This window comes from Trachemys scripta, chromosome 6 (assembly GCF_013100865.1).
Source record: "Trachemys scripta elegans isolate TJP31775 chromosome 6, CAS_Tse_1.0, whole genome shotgun sequence".
Classification (NCBI taxonomy): Eukaryota; Metazoa; Chordata; order Testudines; family Emydidae; genus Trachemys; species Trachemys scripta.
In genome coordinates this window covers 13,581,838-13,601,237 of record NC_048303.1, presented here as the reverse complement: position 1 = coordinate 13,601,237, position 19,400 = coordinate 13,581,838, and the positions used below count along the sequence as shown (strand labels likewise).

The 19,400-nt window shown below is 42.1% G+C and overlaps 1 protein-coding gene across 1 annotated transcript in view; it reads left to right on the top strand.

Annotated features, from left to right (window-relative positions):
* The window catches only part of MYO5B (myosin VB), a 395,508-nt gene that overhangs the window by 234,762 nt on the left and 141,346 nt on the right, over positions 1-19,400 (top strand). The window contains exons 11-14 of the mRNA XM_034774043.1: positions 4,167-4,248; positions 5,924-6,064; positions 16,471-16,593; positions 18,302-18,385. Coding sequence (XP_034629934.1) covers positions 4,167-4,248; positions 5,924-6,064; positions 16,471-16,593; positions 18,302-18,385 — 430 coding nt within the window. The remainder of the gene's footprint in view (positions 1-4,166; positions 4,249-5,923; positions 6,065-16,470; positions 16,594-18,301; positions 18,386-19,400) is intronic.

Sequence of the window (19,400 nt, the reverse complement as noted above, 5' to 3'; positions counted from 1 at the left end):
TTATTTCTTTACTGTTTGCAATATGAAAAGATACAAAAATGTACAGATGAGCATGAGACTGGTCCAACACTCCATACTTAAGATCTAGGGTGACCATATGTCCCGATTTTATAGGGACAGTCCCGATTTTTGGGTCTTTTTCTTATATAGGTTCCTATTACCCACCACCCCCGTCCTGATTTTTCACACTTGCTGTTTGGTCACCCTATTAAGATATGAACTTCTGGGTGGGTTTTGTCATGAGAAAGTTGTAGAATTAAACCTTCATTTTGTTTTGGTAAGTATCAAAAGAGATCCCCATTCTTGGGGCCAAATTCTCAGCTGGTGTAAACTGATGCAGCGTGAGAACTTGGCCTTTGGACACTGAAATGTTCCAGAGATGTCTCCAAAAACTCAGTAAACAAGAGACAAGCATGTAACAATTAGGAAAAATGGGGAAGCACAATGGTAGCACAGATATATATAATGCAACAGGCAAGGAATTTGTAAGTTACAAAACAGAGGGAAAGGGAGGCAGAAATACCATATAAAACAAATGTGTAACAGTTGTACGAATTTAAACATAGAGACAGACTGAGGAGGAGGAGGGTGAGAAATCAGGGAAAGAGAGAGTCATATCCCAGGTCACAACCATCAATCGGCCAATCTGGATTAATTCTGCTATGCTGAGTCCAGCCAAGCAATATGTATTATTCTATAAGCGACATTACACACTAAGCTGCTGTTTTCTGTCTGTAGGCTGAGAGCAACAGGAGGAAGGTTGCGACTCCCCTGTAACAATTGCCATTATTTACAGTTGTTAGAGTTACTGTGTCCAATGGACTAGTTAAAAGCTGCCTAGGTATTACTCTGGCTCCCCCTCCTTACCACCCTGCCCAATCATAGGGTACGTCTTCAGTACCCGCCGTATCGGTGGGTAGCAATCGATTTATCTGGGATCGATATATCGCGTCTCGTTAAGACACGATATATCGATCCCCGAACGTGCTCACCGTCGACTCTGGAACTCCACCAGAGCGAGCGGCAGTATCGCAGTCGACGGGGGAGCCGCGGCCATCGATCCCGCGCCGTCTGGACCCCAGGTAATTCGATCCAAGATACTTCAATTTAGCCACCCCAATTGGGGTGGTGAAGTCGAAGTATCTTGGATCGCCCCCCCCCCCCCCCCCCCAGTGTAGACCAGCCCATATTCAATTGGTCATCCTGTCTGCTTTTTATTTATTGGTTGAATTGTTGGTCCCCTGTAGCAGATAGGAAGGTATGGGGGAAGGTTTCTATTTTTATTTTTTGCACCGAGGTTTAGTGAATGCAATGAAATTAATTGAAACAAAAGAGCCATTTGTTTGCTTTTCCCATTAGGAGATCATCCTAGCACAAGGTATCTTTCAAGAGCAAAACCTCCTAGTCAGAACACATACAGAGAGACAAAACAAACCGCTCTATCAATTAGCAAATATCAGTGAAACTGTTTCCTTAATTAGCAAGTTCACATAAATTGCCTTTGAGTTGATCCTCAGCTTGACGGATAGCAAAGAGAAATGCTTTAAGGTAGGGTTTTCCTTTTCATGTGACTGAGCCTTCGCCACCAGGAATATTTGATAAATCACAAACTCCCTTCCCATTTTTTACTTTGTCTCCTGGATCTTGGGAAAATAAATGAATTCAGCTTGGTAAAAACACACATTTATGTGTCTGGCTTCAGTGCTGAAAATGCATGCTGAGGATTGGAAGCATGATACCACTGCTGCATTCACAGGTTCTTTTGATAGCTTGTTGTGACTAGGTATACAGCTGCTCTCCTACTCCTGGCAACCTTTCAGAGGGGATTCACAGATCAAATCCTAGGTTTCTGAAGTAGAAAAACCATGTCCACTCTGATATCATTCTCTTCCTCTCTTTCGTTTGCAATATACTTTTCTATCTACCACTCTTCCATGTGCCTTCCCTCCCTCATTAAATCTGTTCTAATTAAATCTCTCTTTGGCTCATTGCTCAACGTGATCACCAAGTTGCTGGAATTCGTATTTTTATGGAGTTCCAAAAGACTAGTGTCCATTAGTATCTAGAGGATTTAGGTTATCATGCTTAAAAGAGGAGTTCCAAAGACTCCTATTAAAAGTACTGCAGTAGGATATTTTTCACAGAGCTCATTACACCTGGGAACTCAAGTGAATGCAGTGGTCAAAGAAGTGGGATCGAAATCAAACAGAAACACATCATAAGTTCTTCAAGGGCAAATTATGTCAAATAGTCAGCAATATTTTAATGGTGACATGTAAACGGCTTTCAGTTCCAAGTGCCAAGGAAATTTGCTGTACTAAATATTTCAGAGATTGATTTCACTGATATAGCATGAGGAATTGAATTCCTCAGTTTAGAAACTGTTGTGCTGACATCTGTCATGAATAATAACATCGTTGATCCGTTGTTTAGGAGGTGGGGGAGGAAACCTTATAACCCTGGTAACTCTATTTGATGATGAGAACGCTTACAAATTTATTAAACTGCCTCCTAACGACAGAGTTTTGTTAATCAGCCTGAGAATGTTGGATTTCCTTAAAGGCAATTCTGTTACAAAATGTAAAAGCTACAGCCTATCTAACCTCATTCATTTTCAGATGACTGGAGTTAAGTCATTACATTTGATGGTCTGGGAATTGTTACCTGATAGTATTGAAGAAATTGGGAAATTATGAACTAATTTTGGGCTGTATCAAATAATGAGACTCTAGAGAGTGGGGTATTACAGTAAGCCTTAAAAATGACAAAGAGAAGATATTTAAACCCTTTTTCTTTATGGTGCAGTAAGAACATTCTGTCAGTGAACACCGTTCCCATTATCTGACCAATTGCCTTGCTGTGCCTTTTTCTTTACAGTAGGCTTATATTAATTAAATTTAAGAAGTAGGCACTGCCACTTGCTTCTTCCCTCAAAGAATAATTTAAGTTATCTCCAGATGTCAGTCTTTTTTTCGTAGACTTTGCTTTAGAAATACTTATTCACACCATTAACTCCCGGTGATACCCTGCGGAATCTAGAAAAATGCTTACAGTATACATCAACTGGTGTATAAGTACAGTTATCCAATTTCATTACAAGTAGTATGTAACTTCTGGCTTGTTTCACTGGTTTGTAACGGCCTGATTGCAATTTAAGTTATAGTGAAAGGACCAAACTCTCTGCATCGCTCCATTGAAGTCAGTGGAGTTATGCCAGCAGAATTTAACCCAGTGTTGCCATCACAGTGGGTTCAGTCCTGCTCCCCCTGAAGTCCGTGGCAAAATTTCCACTGGCTTCAAGAGGAGTAGGAAGGATCAGACTCCGATGCCGTTCTTCGGTATGGAGCTCTTTCAGACCCCCTCCCCTGCAGAGGGCTGTCAGGCAAAGGAAGCAGAGCTGGGTATGGGGAGGCGGTGCAAAGGGCACGCACCTCCTGTGTGGAGTCTCACTGTGAATGAGCTCCCCCTGCAGAACCTGGGGCACTGATGGGTTTGTGGAAGGGCAGAGATTCAGGACCCATAGCTATGCAGTTGCGTGTTTTTCCCCCTTGGCCCAGGGATCTTCTTACGTAGAGGGCATAGTCCTGCGTCTTGAGTATTGTTTTACTGACCGGGGCAGCATTTTTCCATCTGAATCTAACCCCAAAGTCTGTTTCGAGATCATAACGCTAGGGAAGGAGGGGACCTGCAAGGCCTTAGAGCCCATCCTACAATGAATATTAGAATGAAGATTATAATAATCCCTTCCAAATTCCATTCACAAATATATATTTTATCATAATTCTTCAGTAGCTGATAGCTGAGCAGTCTTCTTCACAATGAAGTTGTGTAGCCTTATTATTTAATACTTTTGTGCCCCAAGTGATTGTTAGCCTTCCTATCTCCGATGGGGGATATAATAGCACTATATGTGTTACAAGCTGTACTGGTATTGAACATCTGAGTAGTGCCTAATGCGTGAATCCTTTCCAGTCCCTTAAATTCTGGTATGCGGAGATGCACCTCTTGTGGACTAACATACTTGTGGAGTTGGGAAAGAGGGAATCTGGGGACTCTGATGGGTAACTGATGTTCTCTAGCATAGCATGTGGATGATAACATCATTACAGAGTTAAGTAGATTTCAGAGGAAGCAACACTTACACTGATTTATTCATTGCTCTGCAGGTTTGAAACTTTTGAAGTGAATAGCTTTGAACAGTTTTGTATCAACTATGCCAACGAAAAACTCCAACAGCAGTTCAACTCGGTAAGGTCAGCTTGAAAATGTTTCATAAGATTAATAGAAAACTTTGGATAAAAGCCTGGCCACATTTCCCTGTGCCAGGCTTCCACTTAGACAAACTTGTCTCCACTCTGGCCAGCTCTCACTATTAACATGAATTCGGCAGTTATAGCATAATCCACACTGGGCAGCAATCTTGCAGTAGAACTATACTATGTATTCATTGCTAGAGGTGAGTGTTGCTTGGTTTTGGTTTTGTTATAAATCTCTTAGCAGGTTTGTAAACAATTTATTCCAACCTGGATCCACTGATGTTTCTGAATGGTTTGTATGTGAAACCATTGAGAAAACTGGTTTTTGCATAATTTCAACCCCAAGCCAAGCTAAACCTGGCTGTTCTGAATGTGTTTCAGGATTTAAAGAGAACTCAAGAGTGGAAACCTCTAGGAGGCTGACCTAACCTACTGTGAACTGAAACTACTTCATGTTGTATGCTTGTATTATACACATTCTAACACAATTTGTAGTGTTTGTCTTGGGATGTGAATAGATAGATGGAATTCAATATCTACATTGCGTAGACATAACAATGTCAAACTTTACACAATTAAGGGGCTGATTCCAATTTCATTGAAGTCCATGGGAATTTTGCCATTGACTTCAGTAGGAGCAAGATTTGATCCTAATTTTGGATAAAGTGGGTCTACAAGAGAATTTGTTAAATTTGAGGAACTAAATTCTGTGGGGCAGTCGAGGTACTTTAAAACTGTTCTGTACATATAGTGATGCACAGTTGCAATATATGTAAAGCATCATATTATATATCAATGCTGCTTTAAGAAATGAAGAGGAAAGTGATGGGTTTAATTTGCACAGTACACAACTGTTTTAATATGTATAACTGTTGCTTATAAAGCAAATACATTCAAATTCAGTGATGGCATGTTTGAAGAGGTTTTAAAAGCCACCTTTGAAGGAAAACAATGCATCTGAGCCAGACCTTTTTTCCTCTTGTGGTTAGAATATCTTAGAAATGATCAAAGAAATTTTAACCTCTTGGAGATCAGTCTGAGAAACTTCAGCCTGTGGGGGAACTTTTTTTCCAGAAAGTTGTGTGTATGAAAACAGGAATCCATATTGAAAATGTCTTCTGAATCACAGCTGTGATGTTGATACTCTTTTAGGAAAATCAACACAGTCTCCCACTTGTGTGGAAGTGTGCTCAGATACTTTGATGGTGTGCACCAATATAAGAACCTAGATAGGTAAACATCTAGGGTATTCTAGTTCACTGTATAATTTACCTGTCATGGCATATGAAAATGAGGAATCATTAGGGGAGGAGGCAGAGATCTTGAGTAATGTATAAGCTACGTTATGCTCCCCTGGTAGGATACCACTCTCACTTATCTGCAGGGACCATTTGAATAATTTTCCAGTGCTATATATAAAGAAAATATCCCCACCCAAGTGCTTTACAATGGTAGACTTTGAGATCCTTAGTCTGTACATGGGATCAACAAATAGCAGAGTTTAGTTACACTGCACACTGTCTGCAGCTGAAAATTCTAGCACTTCTCGGCCATGTACAGGAAAACTCTACACTTCTAATAATTGCAATAGGTAAGTGGGACGAGGGAAGTTTAATTATTAAAAAGGTAACAGTTCAGTAAAATTTTTCTGTCTTTTCTGATCACAGCATGTATTTAAGCTGGAGCAAGAAGAGTATATGAAGGAACAAATCCCTTGGACTCTTATAGATTTTTATGACAATCAGCCCTGCATAGACCTTATAGAAGCCAAACTTGGTATCTTGGACCTATTGGATGAAGAGTGTAAGGTAAAGAAAAACACTGATGTCATCACTGCCATTTTTATCATTCTCAGAGTAACTTTAGCAGGCTAGTCATGCTGCATTCAGTGTGATGGGTCCCCAAACCAGCACTCTCCAGAAGCAGGAGGGGGCCAATAAAACAGTCCTTGTCCAAAACGAACTGCAATCTGGCGATCTTGTTGAATCACTGCTCCTGGGTTCTCCGGTAGTGGCAGTAGCCTATAGTATCTCTTATCTAATGCATCTGACTAGGAGGCTATGACCACTCCTCTCAGATGCAGACTTTGCAGTAGTCATCCCCTTCTTTGTGACCTCTACACTAGGTAAGGCTATTGCAATGTGCTTTACTTCTGGCTACAGTCGAAGACCACAGGTAAACATCATCTGATGCAGAAGGTTGCTGCCCACTTCCTAAATTGGGCAGACCACTGACACACCACACCAGTGCTCTCATTTCTACATTGGGTGTAGTTACAGATGTTCGTGCTGATATTTAGTTCCCTAAATGGGACCTGGATTTTTTTTTTGGTTGTTTTTTTTTTTTTGAGTTCCCCTCTCCAAGCCTATATCCTTTCACAGCAGTTGAAATTGGCTGCTTTTCCTTGTGGTTCCTGGGATAAAAGTCTTTTTGGGTGGTAGGGCTTTCTCAGTCTGAATCTCCACCTTTTGGAATTCACTCCTCTTGGTGGGTCAGATACTGGATCCAGAATAGGGTAGATTTCTGAGCCCAATCAAAAGCCTTTTAATTTGTTAGATTTGAAGGAGTTTATTAATAAAGTTGATGATGCAATGACAAGTTGCAATCCTGAAGGGATAGATTGTAAGCTCTTTGGAGCAGGTATAATCTTTTTTTATTCTGTTTGTACAATGCATAGCACAATGGGGTCCCAGTCCATGACTAGAGATCCTAGACACTACAGTAATACAAATAATAAATAATGATAAGAACAGATCACATTTATACAAGGGGTGAAATTCTAGATTTATTGAAGTCAATGGCAAAGCTCCCATTGACTGTAGTGTAGCCAGGATTTCATCCAAGTTGTCCAGATTGCTGAAATCAGATGCACTTGCCACCCTGATTCTATACCAAAGAGCAGAAGCCACCGAGACATCCGGGTGCTGGTACAGTCGGTCATTTGTACACTTTTTCCATGTCATAATGGTTGCAACAGTGAGATTTCATACAGTGAGATTTTGTCTTAAATGTCCATCTCAGGGACTAGCAAAAATCAGTTCACCTGGCTGAAGTGGCTTTTAACTAAAGGTCAGACAAATGGCATTGGGAAGCTTGGGCACATTTTAAAGAGTTCTCTTACAGTGAGTCTGTAGAAACAGATTTCCATGTTTATTGCTGCTCAGCAACTCCTGATCAAATGGGTTCAGCTTACAAATTAAGTCAGTAACAGCCAGAACTGCAAACTCACCTTAGAATCCCAAAGTCAAGTTGGACTCTTCCTTGCTCATCTGTCACCAGCAATAACAATTCTGCAGCTGGAACTTAGTTAACATGATGCTTGAGCCAGCAGAATCCAGAGATTGTTAGATCGGCAGGGCTGGTAGGGTAAGGAGCTGGTAGAGTGCAAACAGCCGAAATACCTTTGCCTAAACACAAGGGGGAGGATCTGTTGAATAAGAAGATGCCATTTTTGCAATCACTTTTCTGCTCATAATCTCCCTTTAACACAAGGGAGTAACTTCCTGGAAGTGGTTCTTCATACCAGTTTCCATCTAGTGTGATTACAGGTCAGTGTTTTAACCATCTGTTATTAGGCAAGAAAGTTTGCATTAAGACTCAGGTCTGCCTGTCACGAGAAATGTTATGCACGCATTGAAATGGCCTTGTGGGTCTGTGTGCATATATACAGTAGGGTAAACTGTTAGCCTTCATGTTCAGTCAGTGTAGTGGACCTTGCCTTTCCTGTAGCAAGGCATGTAAAGGACACTAATCATTCTTGTTAGCTCCATTGAGATTCATGAGCATAACACAGGCCCAAGGTGAGAAGGAGGCAGAAGTGTCATTTACGTCAAAGGGAAGCTTTTCAGATTTGTTATTTAAATTCCTTTGTTCCTGCTGGGATTTAATGAGGAGTGTGACCTGTCCTCCTTTATGAGAGAAAGGTGACTTCTTAGGTGAGCACTCGCTTCCTTCCATTTCTTATGTGGCACATCGACTTTCCTTCCCATTTAATATTGCATTGTCTTCCATGGCTAGTGGCTGGGTGTTATACTATTGATGGTTGGCTGTAATAATTTGTGATGAAGACATTCACAGTGGGGATTTCTATTTGTGTATTTACAATGAGTCAGAACTGAGATTTTTCACTTGGTTAAGTGAATCTGATCTTTAATTATTTAAGTATCCTTGACCCTTTTTTTATTTAAACTGAGCATTAGTCTATGAAATGCCTACTGGTTGCATAAATCTGCTTGGCTTGTGCATTCTAATGAAATCATAAGGTAAAATGTTATGTTGTGAATAACACAAAGTAGAAGGCATGGTGGAGTATGGCACATGTTTGTGGTATTACTCTTCCTTCTGATTCAGTGCTGAACCAATGCCCAAGCACAGTAGTAGATGACATTCTGTTCCTGGAGGCGCTCTGTTTTGGGTGAGACACAATGACTTAAGCACTTGTGGTCATTAAAGATCCCACCTCCCTTCTTGTAAGGGAAGATAGAGGTAGATGTACTGGCCAAATTCCAATTTAATTGCATCCTTCCTACTGAAAATGTTCCCTGTAGTTGCTTCTTGTCTGACATCCCTCAGGGTTTCCACTGGGAGAGAAACTTTATATGGCTGAAGCACCAGCCAGGCCCAGCCAATGGAAACTGCTCTGAGGATGTGCAAAACAATTAAATGAGGACTTCCCCATGTTTAGCATATTTTTGGTCTTGTCTTGTCAATTATGGCTTCTGATTATAATTAACAAATGAGAACAAATTAAAACTTGCATAGTATCACACTGGGGACTGGTTCAGAAGAAGGTCATGAATCTAAGCTCAGCTGTTTAGTGCCATTTTGTTTCATCCACTGCACTGTCAAGCCTCTCTTTCTCCAGGCCTTGAGAAGACCTCTAACTATTAGGAGCTAGGAGGAAAGTTTCCCAGATGGCAGATTGCCCTGTAACTCAAAACAGCATCTGGTACTGGCTTCTGTAGGTGACAGACTACTAGACTATTTGTACCATTGCTCTGATTCATTATGGTAATCCCTATATATAAAAAATAAATGGTACCCTGCTTTGGTGTTGTACAGAGCCCTGCTGCCTAATGGGGACAGCCTGAACACCAGAACTCTGTCCAGTTCCAACCCAGTACTACTTTTAGTCCACACCTCTTTGACATGGAACCTGAAACAGAGGAACAAACCCCGCACACATCAATTCCCGCAGTTTCTGTGGTAATTCTCTGTAGCTTGGGAGTGGTGTAATTAGTCACAGCTTTATAATGGAGCCTTTTATAATAATCTGCAAACACTCCACGGCCTTACAGAGTTTTCAGTGAGCGTGGTGAGTGAAAGCACCATTTTATTGATAAAACCTACTCACACCCACATCCCAGTTGCTGAGCTAGTATTTTTAGAATCTCACCACTCCTCCTTGCTGTTATAAAATAGCAAAACCTCTTCTGTTATGTGGCACCATGGAGAGAGAATTGCTTTGCTATTGGCCGTAGTTGGTATAAAAGTACAATAAGCCAGTTGGCAAGCAAGCCCACTAATACAGTGGATAAAGGTACTCTGGGACTGAAACTCCATCAAGGGGCCTGGCACCATAATGAAATGCTAGAGCAGAAGTGGGGTATTTGTCACCAAAGTTCTTGCCTCATGGAATGTTTTTCCTGTATTTTTTTTAAATGTATACAAGTTCTTTATTTAGCCTCTTCCATATGACTTTTGTATGCCAATGGACTGGAGTGAACTAAATAATACAAATAGCTACAGAGCATAGCAAGAATATAGCTACACAGTTAAAAATCAAATGAGAGATGGGAGTCACCAGTGAAACAAATGGGTTTTGAGTTCAGGCAGGGGCTTGAAGAGAGAAGCTCAGTTCCTCATGTTTTGAAGGAGTTTTTCTGACCATACATGGAAACTTTCACAATCCCCAAACTCTATAATGGATACTTTTTCTCCTCTATGTATCTTAGGACAAGTTGTAGTTATTTTATGTATCCCTTAAATGTCCCAATTATAAATGTGGATGTTGAGTCAGAGTATAGTTACTCACTATGCAAAAACAATGAAATCAGGTTACTGGTAATTTTTTAGCAGGCTGGTTTTGAATCCCACTGATATCTCTGCACATGTCAGTGTAAAGTTCACTATTAAAAAAAATAAGTTTTCCTTGATTTGATGGTTGCTTGGTCTGTAGAAAATCATTGGAAAACAAAGTGGCATCTTTCAATGCTGGGCAGCTACTTCCTCTGATTTCTGTTTTATGAACTGCTGCATGTAGGTTAAGAAGAGGGGGAGAACCTCTGGGGGGTTTATGGTTTGGACCTTATTAGTTCTAATCAAATGGCAGAATAACGACTTACCCGTCCAGTTGTCATCCAGAGTGTGGTGAGGAAGCAACAGAATGTGCAGCCCCTACCCGTATGAAGTGCTACAGAACTTTGACATATCCAGGGCCGGGCTTGGTTTTTAGCATATGTTGGAGGGGCAGGGAAGAAAGAAACCATTAAAATTCTCCGTATTAGTTTTTATAATGCTAATTGCTGGATCAGTGGGTTTGAAGAAGCCTCCTTAGTTATCCCATTCCTTTCTTCCCCCCTGATAGATTTAAGGTTGGATTTAATGTTTCCTTTACTCTGAATAGCTCCCTGATCTTTGCTGGCTGATTCCTTGGAGCCCTGGGAGAATTTTATTTATTTGACACCCCTTCCAACATGAAGGAAACGGCCCAATCCTGAAAAATCCTGAGTAGATGGAGCAGCTATTTCTAGTGCAGTAGCCCCTGGTCATTATCATTAGACTAGGTACTGTGTAAACAAATCATAGGCTCTAAAGGCTTTAAAATGCCATAAGGAGACACACACTCCTGTTCTAGTACAGATGACAATCCATGTCCAATAGTGGCCTATGTCAGGTACTACTTGGGAAGTTTAAAAATACTGCACAATGCACCCGTTCCATTGTGCAGTAACACGATGAAAGCTATTTAGAGTGAACTTGAATATCGTGAAACTCTGTTTTGAGGGAAGAGGAATGAAGCCTGTGGATTTTCAGTCTACTTATGCTAAAGTCCAATTCTCTAATAAATGGGTTCCACTGTGAAGTGCATGACTTACACCCTATATGTATCTGGTAGGTGTTAATGTTGTATGTTAGCGGGACTAAACGCCCCCATTTCCTATTGCTGAGTTAGAGCGATAAGAGGGTGGAGAAAAGCTAAAAACAGCATGGACAGCCTTTAGAGGATGTAAATGGGTGTAACTTTATTTAGGTTGTAGCTATGCTGATTTACACCAACTAAGGTTCTGGCCCATAAGAGTCTAAACCAATTTTTAATCTTAACATGATATTTTTCTAACTACGCAGCTGCAGTGAGTTAATTCTACATTATATAAAGAAAGATTTTAGTTATCGTTTTAAATTTTTACCTTTAAATTTCATTGTTTCCTGCTTGTACTTGTATACTGGGACAAGGTAAATAGGAACACCCAATCGGCATTCTTTGTGTGGCCTGGTGGATAGCATGCTGGACTGAGACTCAGGAGACCTGTTTTTTGTTCCCAGTTCTGCCACTGGCTTGCTGGATGGGCCTTGGGCAAGTCACTTCACCTCTCTGTGCCTCAATTCCCCATCTTAAAATGGGGATAATGATGCTGACCTTCTTTGTAAAGCACTTTGAAATCCACTCATGAAGTGCTATATAAGAGCTTATATCTTCAGCCGAGGATCTCCCTCTATTTAAAAGACCCGTTAGATGATCTAGTCCCTCTCCAAGCACTACTGGATTATTCCCTTCTGTATGTTTTCTAGAGTCTGTCCAATTTCATTGTATATACTGTTTATAATGTATCACCTTTGATAATTTTCTAAACTAAATAATCATTTCAGCACTTTAAAAATCACTCCTTGTTTGAAAGCCTCACGATTGATCCGATGCTTTGGAAACAAATAATTTAAGACTAGATAGCCTATGACCTTACCATTTCCATGCACCAGAGACGGGAGTCGTCATTATTTATTTATTACAGTAGTGCCTAGGAGCCCTACTCATGACTGAAGACCCATTGTGCTAGGCGCTGCGTGAACACAGAGCAAACAGATGCTACACATCTTGTTGTTTTTCATTAGTAATGACAAATATTTTTATAAATACAGTACGCTCCGCTTATTAGAATAGCAGCTCCTCAGTTGCCAGCAAAAAGGTGCTATTATCCAGTGGCAGGTTGATGATGCTACAATCAGGGAAGGAAGCTCTGGGCCATGCCTTCCCTGACTGCAGCCCTGCAAATCTGCCCATGGATGGGGCAGCAGCGGGGTCAAGGTGCCGCAGCCTGGATGCTGGTGCTTTCTAGAAGACGCCGGGGACCAGGGATATGTGGGGCTGCACCATACCTCTTCTTTCACTCTTTGGGGATCAGGGCTCCACACATCCCAGTGCTTCCTTTCCTGCCTGCAGTCCCCCAGCAGGACTTAGCTTGGAGAGTACAGGGATAGGTATTGTGCTGCTCTGACATCCAAGCTGCAGCCCTCATTCCCACTACTGCCCTTCCCACAGCCTGCCCTCCTGGCCCGCAGCTCCTTACATCTTGTGCTGCAGGATGGACTGAGTAGTGGCCTGGCTGCAGGCAGGTTTGCAGGGCTGCAGCCCGGGAAGGCATATCTCAGTGCTTCCTTCCCTGGCTGCAGCCTCCGAAACCTGCCTGCAGCAGGTAGGGACTTTCTTTAACAAAAGGGGGAGGGGAAAGAGTGCTGTTAAGTGGCATACCATCGGCAGTATTGAATTCTGTTAATGGGATGGGATTGGTTCCCGGCAATATGTTGCCATTAACTGGCAGTTGCTAGTATCAGGATTGCTAGTAGGCGGAATATACTGTAGGGGAAATACTTATCATAGATCACCATCGACGTTACAGAGATGGCTTACAGTGTAGTGTTCTGTTCAGTTCAGCTTCTTACACGGTGCCCATCACCATGGAATCGGAGTGTGTCCCAAAACGGGATTAAGCAACGTGATTAGCATCTGTCTCATGTGGCTCTTTTTCTCCCTTCCTCTCCCCAGCAGGAAGTTGTGATTAGAATTATTATTAGTTTAAAATTTACCAATTCTTTTAATGTTTTTCCTTTTGCCCTTTTGTGTGATGAATATTTAACTAGGTTCCCAAATGTGGTTGCTTTTAAAGTGTCGATAAGCCCTTGTATAAACTGAGTTCTTTTCAATTTATTCTGTATGGGGGGCTTTTGGCGGTGGTGGTGTCACTTTATAACCAAGGTTTTCTGCGACGATATAAAGCAGAGGTGCCCAAAGTGTGGGGCTAAGGGGCCATCGAGGAACATTTGGGGGGACACAGTGGGGCCTGAGCTAGCTCCCATGGGGGGGCAGGGAAGGTGCGCCACCCAGCCCTGCTCCAGCCTCAGCTCCTTCCCCAGCCTTGGCCCCTGACTGAGGCCCAGCCACGGCTTCTGCTCCCAGCCCCAGCCTCAACCCTTGGCCACAGTTCCGTTCCTGGCCCTGCCCCCATCTCGGCCTTGGCCGTGGCTCTGTTCCCGGCCCCAGCCCTCCCCCTCCCCCAGGTGCAGCCCCAGCCTCGGCCCCCTTGCCCTTGTCCACGTGGCCCCGTTCCCAGCCCCAGCTCCTGTGGGAGGGGGTGTAGACAGAAGTAAGGGGAGGCATTACCGTGAAAAATGTGGGGACCCCTGATATAAAAGGTTGCATTGCAGTTTTGGTCTGTTGTCCATGGCCAAAATTCCTCTTCCCTTGAGTGTCATGCTTGTGCTGTGCATTGGTTAATTGTTGCCCTCCATCCCATAGGAGTCTGTGTTTTATATGCCTGATTTGTGAAGTGCTTTGATATCGAAAGGTGCTATATAAGGTCAACTTCGAAAACACGATAGATTCAAAATCAGAAGCAGACAGTAAAGAATATATGTCCGTGCAGATTGAAAGAACCCTTCATCTTTCTCTCACAGCAGTTAAATTTTTCAATCTCTCACTGCTGACAGAGACAAATTTTACCCCCTCGGAGAAACCTGAGATGCATTTTTGTTGGTGCTTGATATAAATGCAGTGTAAATAATTTAAAGGGTCCAGTTGCCTCAGTCAGTGAAATAGTGGACTTTAGTTCCATATATCTCATTTGACACCAGTGTTGTGGTCAGGTGAAGTGAGGTAGGAATAATGAAAAGGCCTCATCACAGCATTGTAAATTTACGCTGCTGGCAAAGCTGTAATCGGGGATAAAAATCAAGGAGTGAGAAATGTCAGCATGACTCGGATTTTAGTCCCACAGAATGTAGGCGTGATCCTGATTACAATTGAAGGCACTGACAGCATGGTGAAGTCTAACCAACAGCTGTCTGAAAATATAAACCACTTGTATTTAGCTGCATTTCCTAGAATTCCTGATCCTTTGATCCAGCGTTTGAATAGATGACACTATTTTCTGTAAAAAATCCTTTATAGGGGATGACTAGCAGAGGATAGTGGCACTTCATTGACCTTTTTTAGTGGATTAAGCAACCAATCTGTTCCTCAAGATCTTGATTTTAGTAGAACAAACTTCCTTAAACTTAGTGGTAGATGCATGGGCCTCTGCTGCATAATCACCATATAACACACATGCACGCGACTAGGTTTGTGGCTCTCAGAGATTGCTTTCCCATACCAGTATGAAAGTGTGGCACATACACGCAGCTAAGAATGTAGTTTTTTTATAAAATATCCCCTTCATTCAGCAGTCTCCACTGACAGCCTTGGGAATTCGTCAGCTTCCTTTAGGCTGAACATCTCAGCCATGAGACAGCAACAAAAGTGACCTTGATCACAGTTGACTGCTCTCCTTAAGGCTTTCCTCTCTCTCTCTCTTTTTATTTTTTATGTTTGGGGTTTTTTTGGCTAGTTTGTGCAGAGAGAGGTAAGGGAGAGGTGCTCTAATAGCGACAGGGAATATGCCACGTTTAAAACGCCGTGGGTGGTGGGCCTGGTGGCATTCAGTGCATCACGCTGAGCAATGGGATCCCAAAGTTTTGTAGGAGGAGACATAACTCATTCCCCTAGGTTTTGGCCTAGTAGAGGTGGCTTGACAGGTTCACATGCTGCATAGATTTAAATGAACAGACAGAAATGGAAACGCTTCCCGTGGGTGACTGCTGAGAATGCTGTGAGCTGCACCTACTGTAACAAAGCAAGTGGTCAGTCGCTTATTCAAATAGGGTATATTTATTTAATATATATTTAAAATATTATAACAGTCTATATTTATATAGGAACTTTTCGCCCGGAAGGATCCTAAAGCACTTTACAAATTTAATAGACTAATATAGGATGCTGTACAAACTATATATTTTCTTGGTTTGAAGATCTTACAACTTCACTTCACACCAGTGTAGGAGAGGACATGGACAATACCCTGTGAAGTTAAAACTATGAGAGCAATTTAGGTAGGCAGACTGAAATCAGATAAATTGTTATTTGCCCTGAAAATGGTGGCTAACACCCCCACTTTGGGAAAAGTGCTATGTGATCTTTAATCATGACAAATGAAAACACTGGTGGGGGGTCCCTTCCAACCCTGATATTCTATGACAGTGCAGCAATCAGGCCAACAAGAGCTGGGTTACTGAAAGAGAGATTGGTATGATGGCGTGTTTTGTTTCTCAGATATTAACAAATGGCAACACTCTTGATGTAATTCACATTATTCATTGGTTAGCAATGGTCTTGGAGCTGTACAGAATCCAGACTTAGTCCCTGCCCCAAAGAGCTCAGTCTGAGACCTATATATAGATCTGCAGTTGGTATAGATCAGTTGAGTGCCATTGACTTCTATGGAGGTATGGTGACTTTTACCAGCTGAAGATCTGTGGACACACTGAGAAATCCAGATGGAGGAATAACTTAGGGTTTTGGTTTCTTAATTAATACCTATTACTATAAACTCATCCTTGTGCTCCCTTATGCAGTGTCTTTTGGTGATGCCAGCCTTGAATTCTGCATCTTCCATGCTGCCCGCTATGTGTGGGCTGACTTCCCTAAACCTGGTACCAAGCCATCTTCCTCTGCTGAGTCCAGTTCCTTCTAAAGGCTCATTTCTGCCATCACCTATAAGACATGGGCTAAAAAATTTTTTAAAATAATAATGTAATGAAACCATGAAGGTGTGTAGTATCTATGCCTTTGAGAGTTCATCTGATATAATTGTAAACCTTTTTCTTCCTCTCCTTTTGTTTTTTCTAGGTTCCTAAAGGAACTGACCAGAACTGGGCACAGAAATTATATGACAGACATTCCAGCAGCCAGCACTTCCAAAAACCTCGAATGTCCAATACCTCCTTCATTGTTGTTCACTTTGCAGATAAGGTATCAGGGCGGATACTAAACACTCAGCACATTAAACACAAGAGTTTGTGATGAATACCCAGGATGGAAGGGGTTTGCATTAGGAGTTAGCTTTTTTTAAAACCACATTTAGCTATTTAGGTGATGACTTTCCAAGTTGCCTAAGGTATCTGAATGCCAAATTGCCATTTTATTTTACTTGGGCATCCAAATCTCTTAGTAAGCACTTTAAATCTCAGCCTTAGACTTTGTACTGAGTTTTAATCCGGGATAGTTGAGTCTTCTGGTTTAACAAAACAAACCTCCTTCAGAGAGCTGCGCAGATTAACATTAGTAGAGGTTGCTACATCCAGGAAGGATTGAAACAAGGACGTTTTCTTGCATGCCAAAAAAATCTCATGTTTCACAGGTGTAAGATATGAGTGGAACTGGGACCATTTTCCCTCCTCTGTGAGGGAGAAAACTCTAACTTTTGATTTTTCCAAAGCTTAGAGGCTGATGCTTGTAACATCCAGTAGTGGTCTCATTTAAAACATGATTTGACGGATATTGCTCAGAGCAGGGAAGAATCTGTGAAGAGGTTGTAGTTACCCATGTATCTGTGTCTGTGTTTTAAATGGAAATCAAAAGCAGGTCTGAGTAAGCATAAAGGAGTCATGTGACACTCATGCTACAGCCAAGTACTGTCTATTGTCCTTAATAAAGTCTGAGTCTCTTTATACTAACTTGAGAGTGAATTGCACTATTCACAGTTAAGCCTGGGGCTCGAGTTCCATTATACACCTTATTTTAAGCCCATTCTCACCAAATCTTCCAAAAGAAGATATTCCCATTTCAAATTCTGCATGTGTGATCTGTGACAGTTAGAAATTTGCTTGAATTTTTAATTAGAAAAAAATACGTTTTACTCAAACTTTGGAAGACTCATGCAGTGCTTTTTGGCCAGGTCTTACTGGAAAAACAACTGATTCTAAATTCCAAAAAAGTTTACTTGCAAGAGAGATTGGGTGAGACCTAGCCCAAAGATCTCCAAGATCTTTTGAGACTGAGGTGTGGGTGGTTATTCACTGGCTTACCAGGAATGCTAGCGTGGGTCTTCCAAAGAGTGCCATATGAATGGTAGAGTCCTGGAAGTTTTGCCATTGACTTTAGTGGGAACAGGATTGGATCCTGAAGGGGGTACTAACTGGGTAATGTACGGTGTTTGAATTAAGTCTTGTGTAACGTCTTGTATCTTACACTCAAATATTTTACATTAATAAGATAAACTGGTGTGACCTTCCTCACACTTTACCCCCATTCATTCAGCCATACGCACCACCTTTCAAATGAGTTTATGGCAATATATATATGATGGCTAAAACCATGAGAGATTACACATCGTAATTACAACAAGAGACTGGCGATATGCGGACTCATCTGAGGATATGGCTATACTGCAATTAAACACCTGCAGCTGGCCAGAGTCAGCTGACTTGGGCCCATTGGAGTTGGGCTGCAGGACTATCCAATTGCAATGCTGGAGCCTGAGCATTGGGACCCCAGAGTTGGGAGAGTCCCAGAACCCAGGCTCCTGCATGAGCCTTAATGTCTACACTACCATACTACAGCCCAAGCCGTGGGAGCCCAACTCAGTTAATGGTTGCCAGCCAGGGGTGTTTAATTGCAGTGTAGACACATTCTAAGGGGTTTAACCACCATTCCGTTTCTCCATTGCTCTCTGTGGTAGGTGGAGTATCAGTCTGATGGATTTCTGGAGAAAAATAGGGACACTGTATATGAAGAACAGATCAACATACTGAAGGCCAGCAAGGTAAGAGCAGAAGGATTGGAAAATAGTCCACATTAAACCAAAGTTGGCATTGCTAAACTGTTTCAATATCTCTGCTCATTTTAAAACACCCAGGAGTGTGTGCAAAAGCTCTTACAATCTACACGGTCAGGAGCAAATGTAAAAAGTGAACTTAAACTGTCATTTTACCCAGGTGTTCTCTTCATTCATGTAACCCACAATCTCCTCCCTGCTGTATATCCCCTGCCATGCTTGAGGTCCTAAATTATGACCACCATCTTTCAATCAACTTGACTTGATGGGAACCCCCTTCACAACCTGCTGACCTGACTCCTTAGTCAGGCAGGGTGAAGATCACCTCAGTACAGAGGGCCAGCCCAAGGTATATGCACCACTTAAGTCCCACTTAATCCTTATTTTGAGGATTTAAGTGATGCGTGGGTTTTGTGCTGGATGTCTACATGCGAGTGATTTCACTTCCAAAGAAGTATCACTGCTCAATGACAATGAAGCTTTCTTTTCTTTCTCTCTCCCTTCCTGCCCTTCTCCCACCCTGGGACTATGTGCACGGTCTTTGAAGCACCTCCAGCCTCAGCTGATCCAGAGATTAGAAGACCATGATCAGGAATTAAACCCATATGTTGCAGGTGGTACCCTGCTATCCTGGGCCATAAATGCAATGCTTGTAGATGAAAAAGCATTTACTTTTTACTTCACTGCAGTATGTCACAGTTCTTCTTCGAGAGATGTCCCTGTGGGTGCTCCACTGTAGGTGCTGGTGCGTCCCTGCGCCTTTGCCCGGAGATTTTTGCAGCAGTACTCATAGCGGCCACACATGCTCAGAAGCTGCCCCCCGCTGTGACTCTAGGTTAATAGTACGCATGCGTGGCCGGTCTCCTCAGTTCCTTCTCAACCGTCCCCGGCCTGAGATGGAGCTCAGCAGACTCATTAGCAAATCCTTCACTCTTACCCTTTAGTAACCAGTTCTTGTCAGTTTTTTTCTGTTAGTATAGTTACTTACCCAGTTCATCTGTTT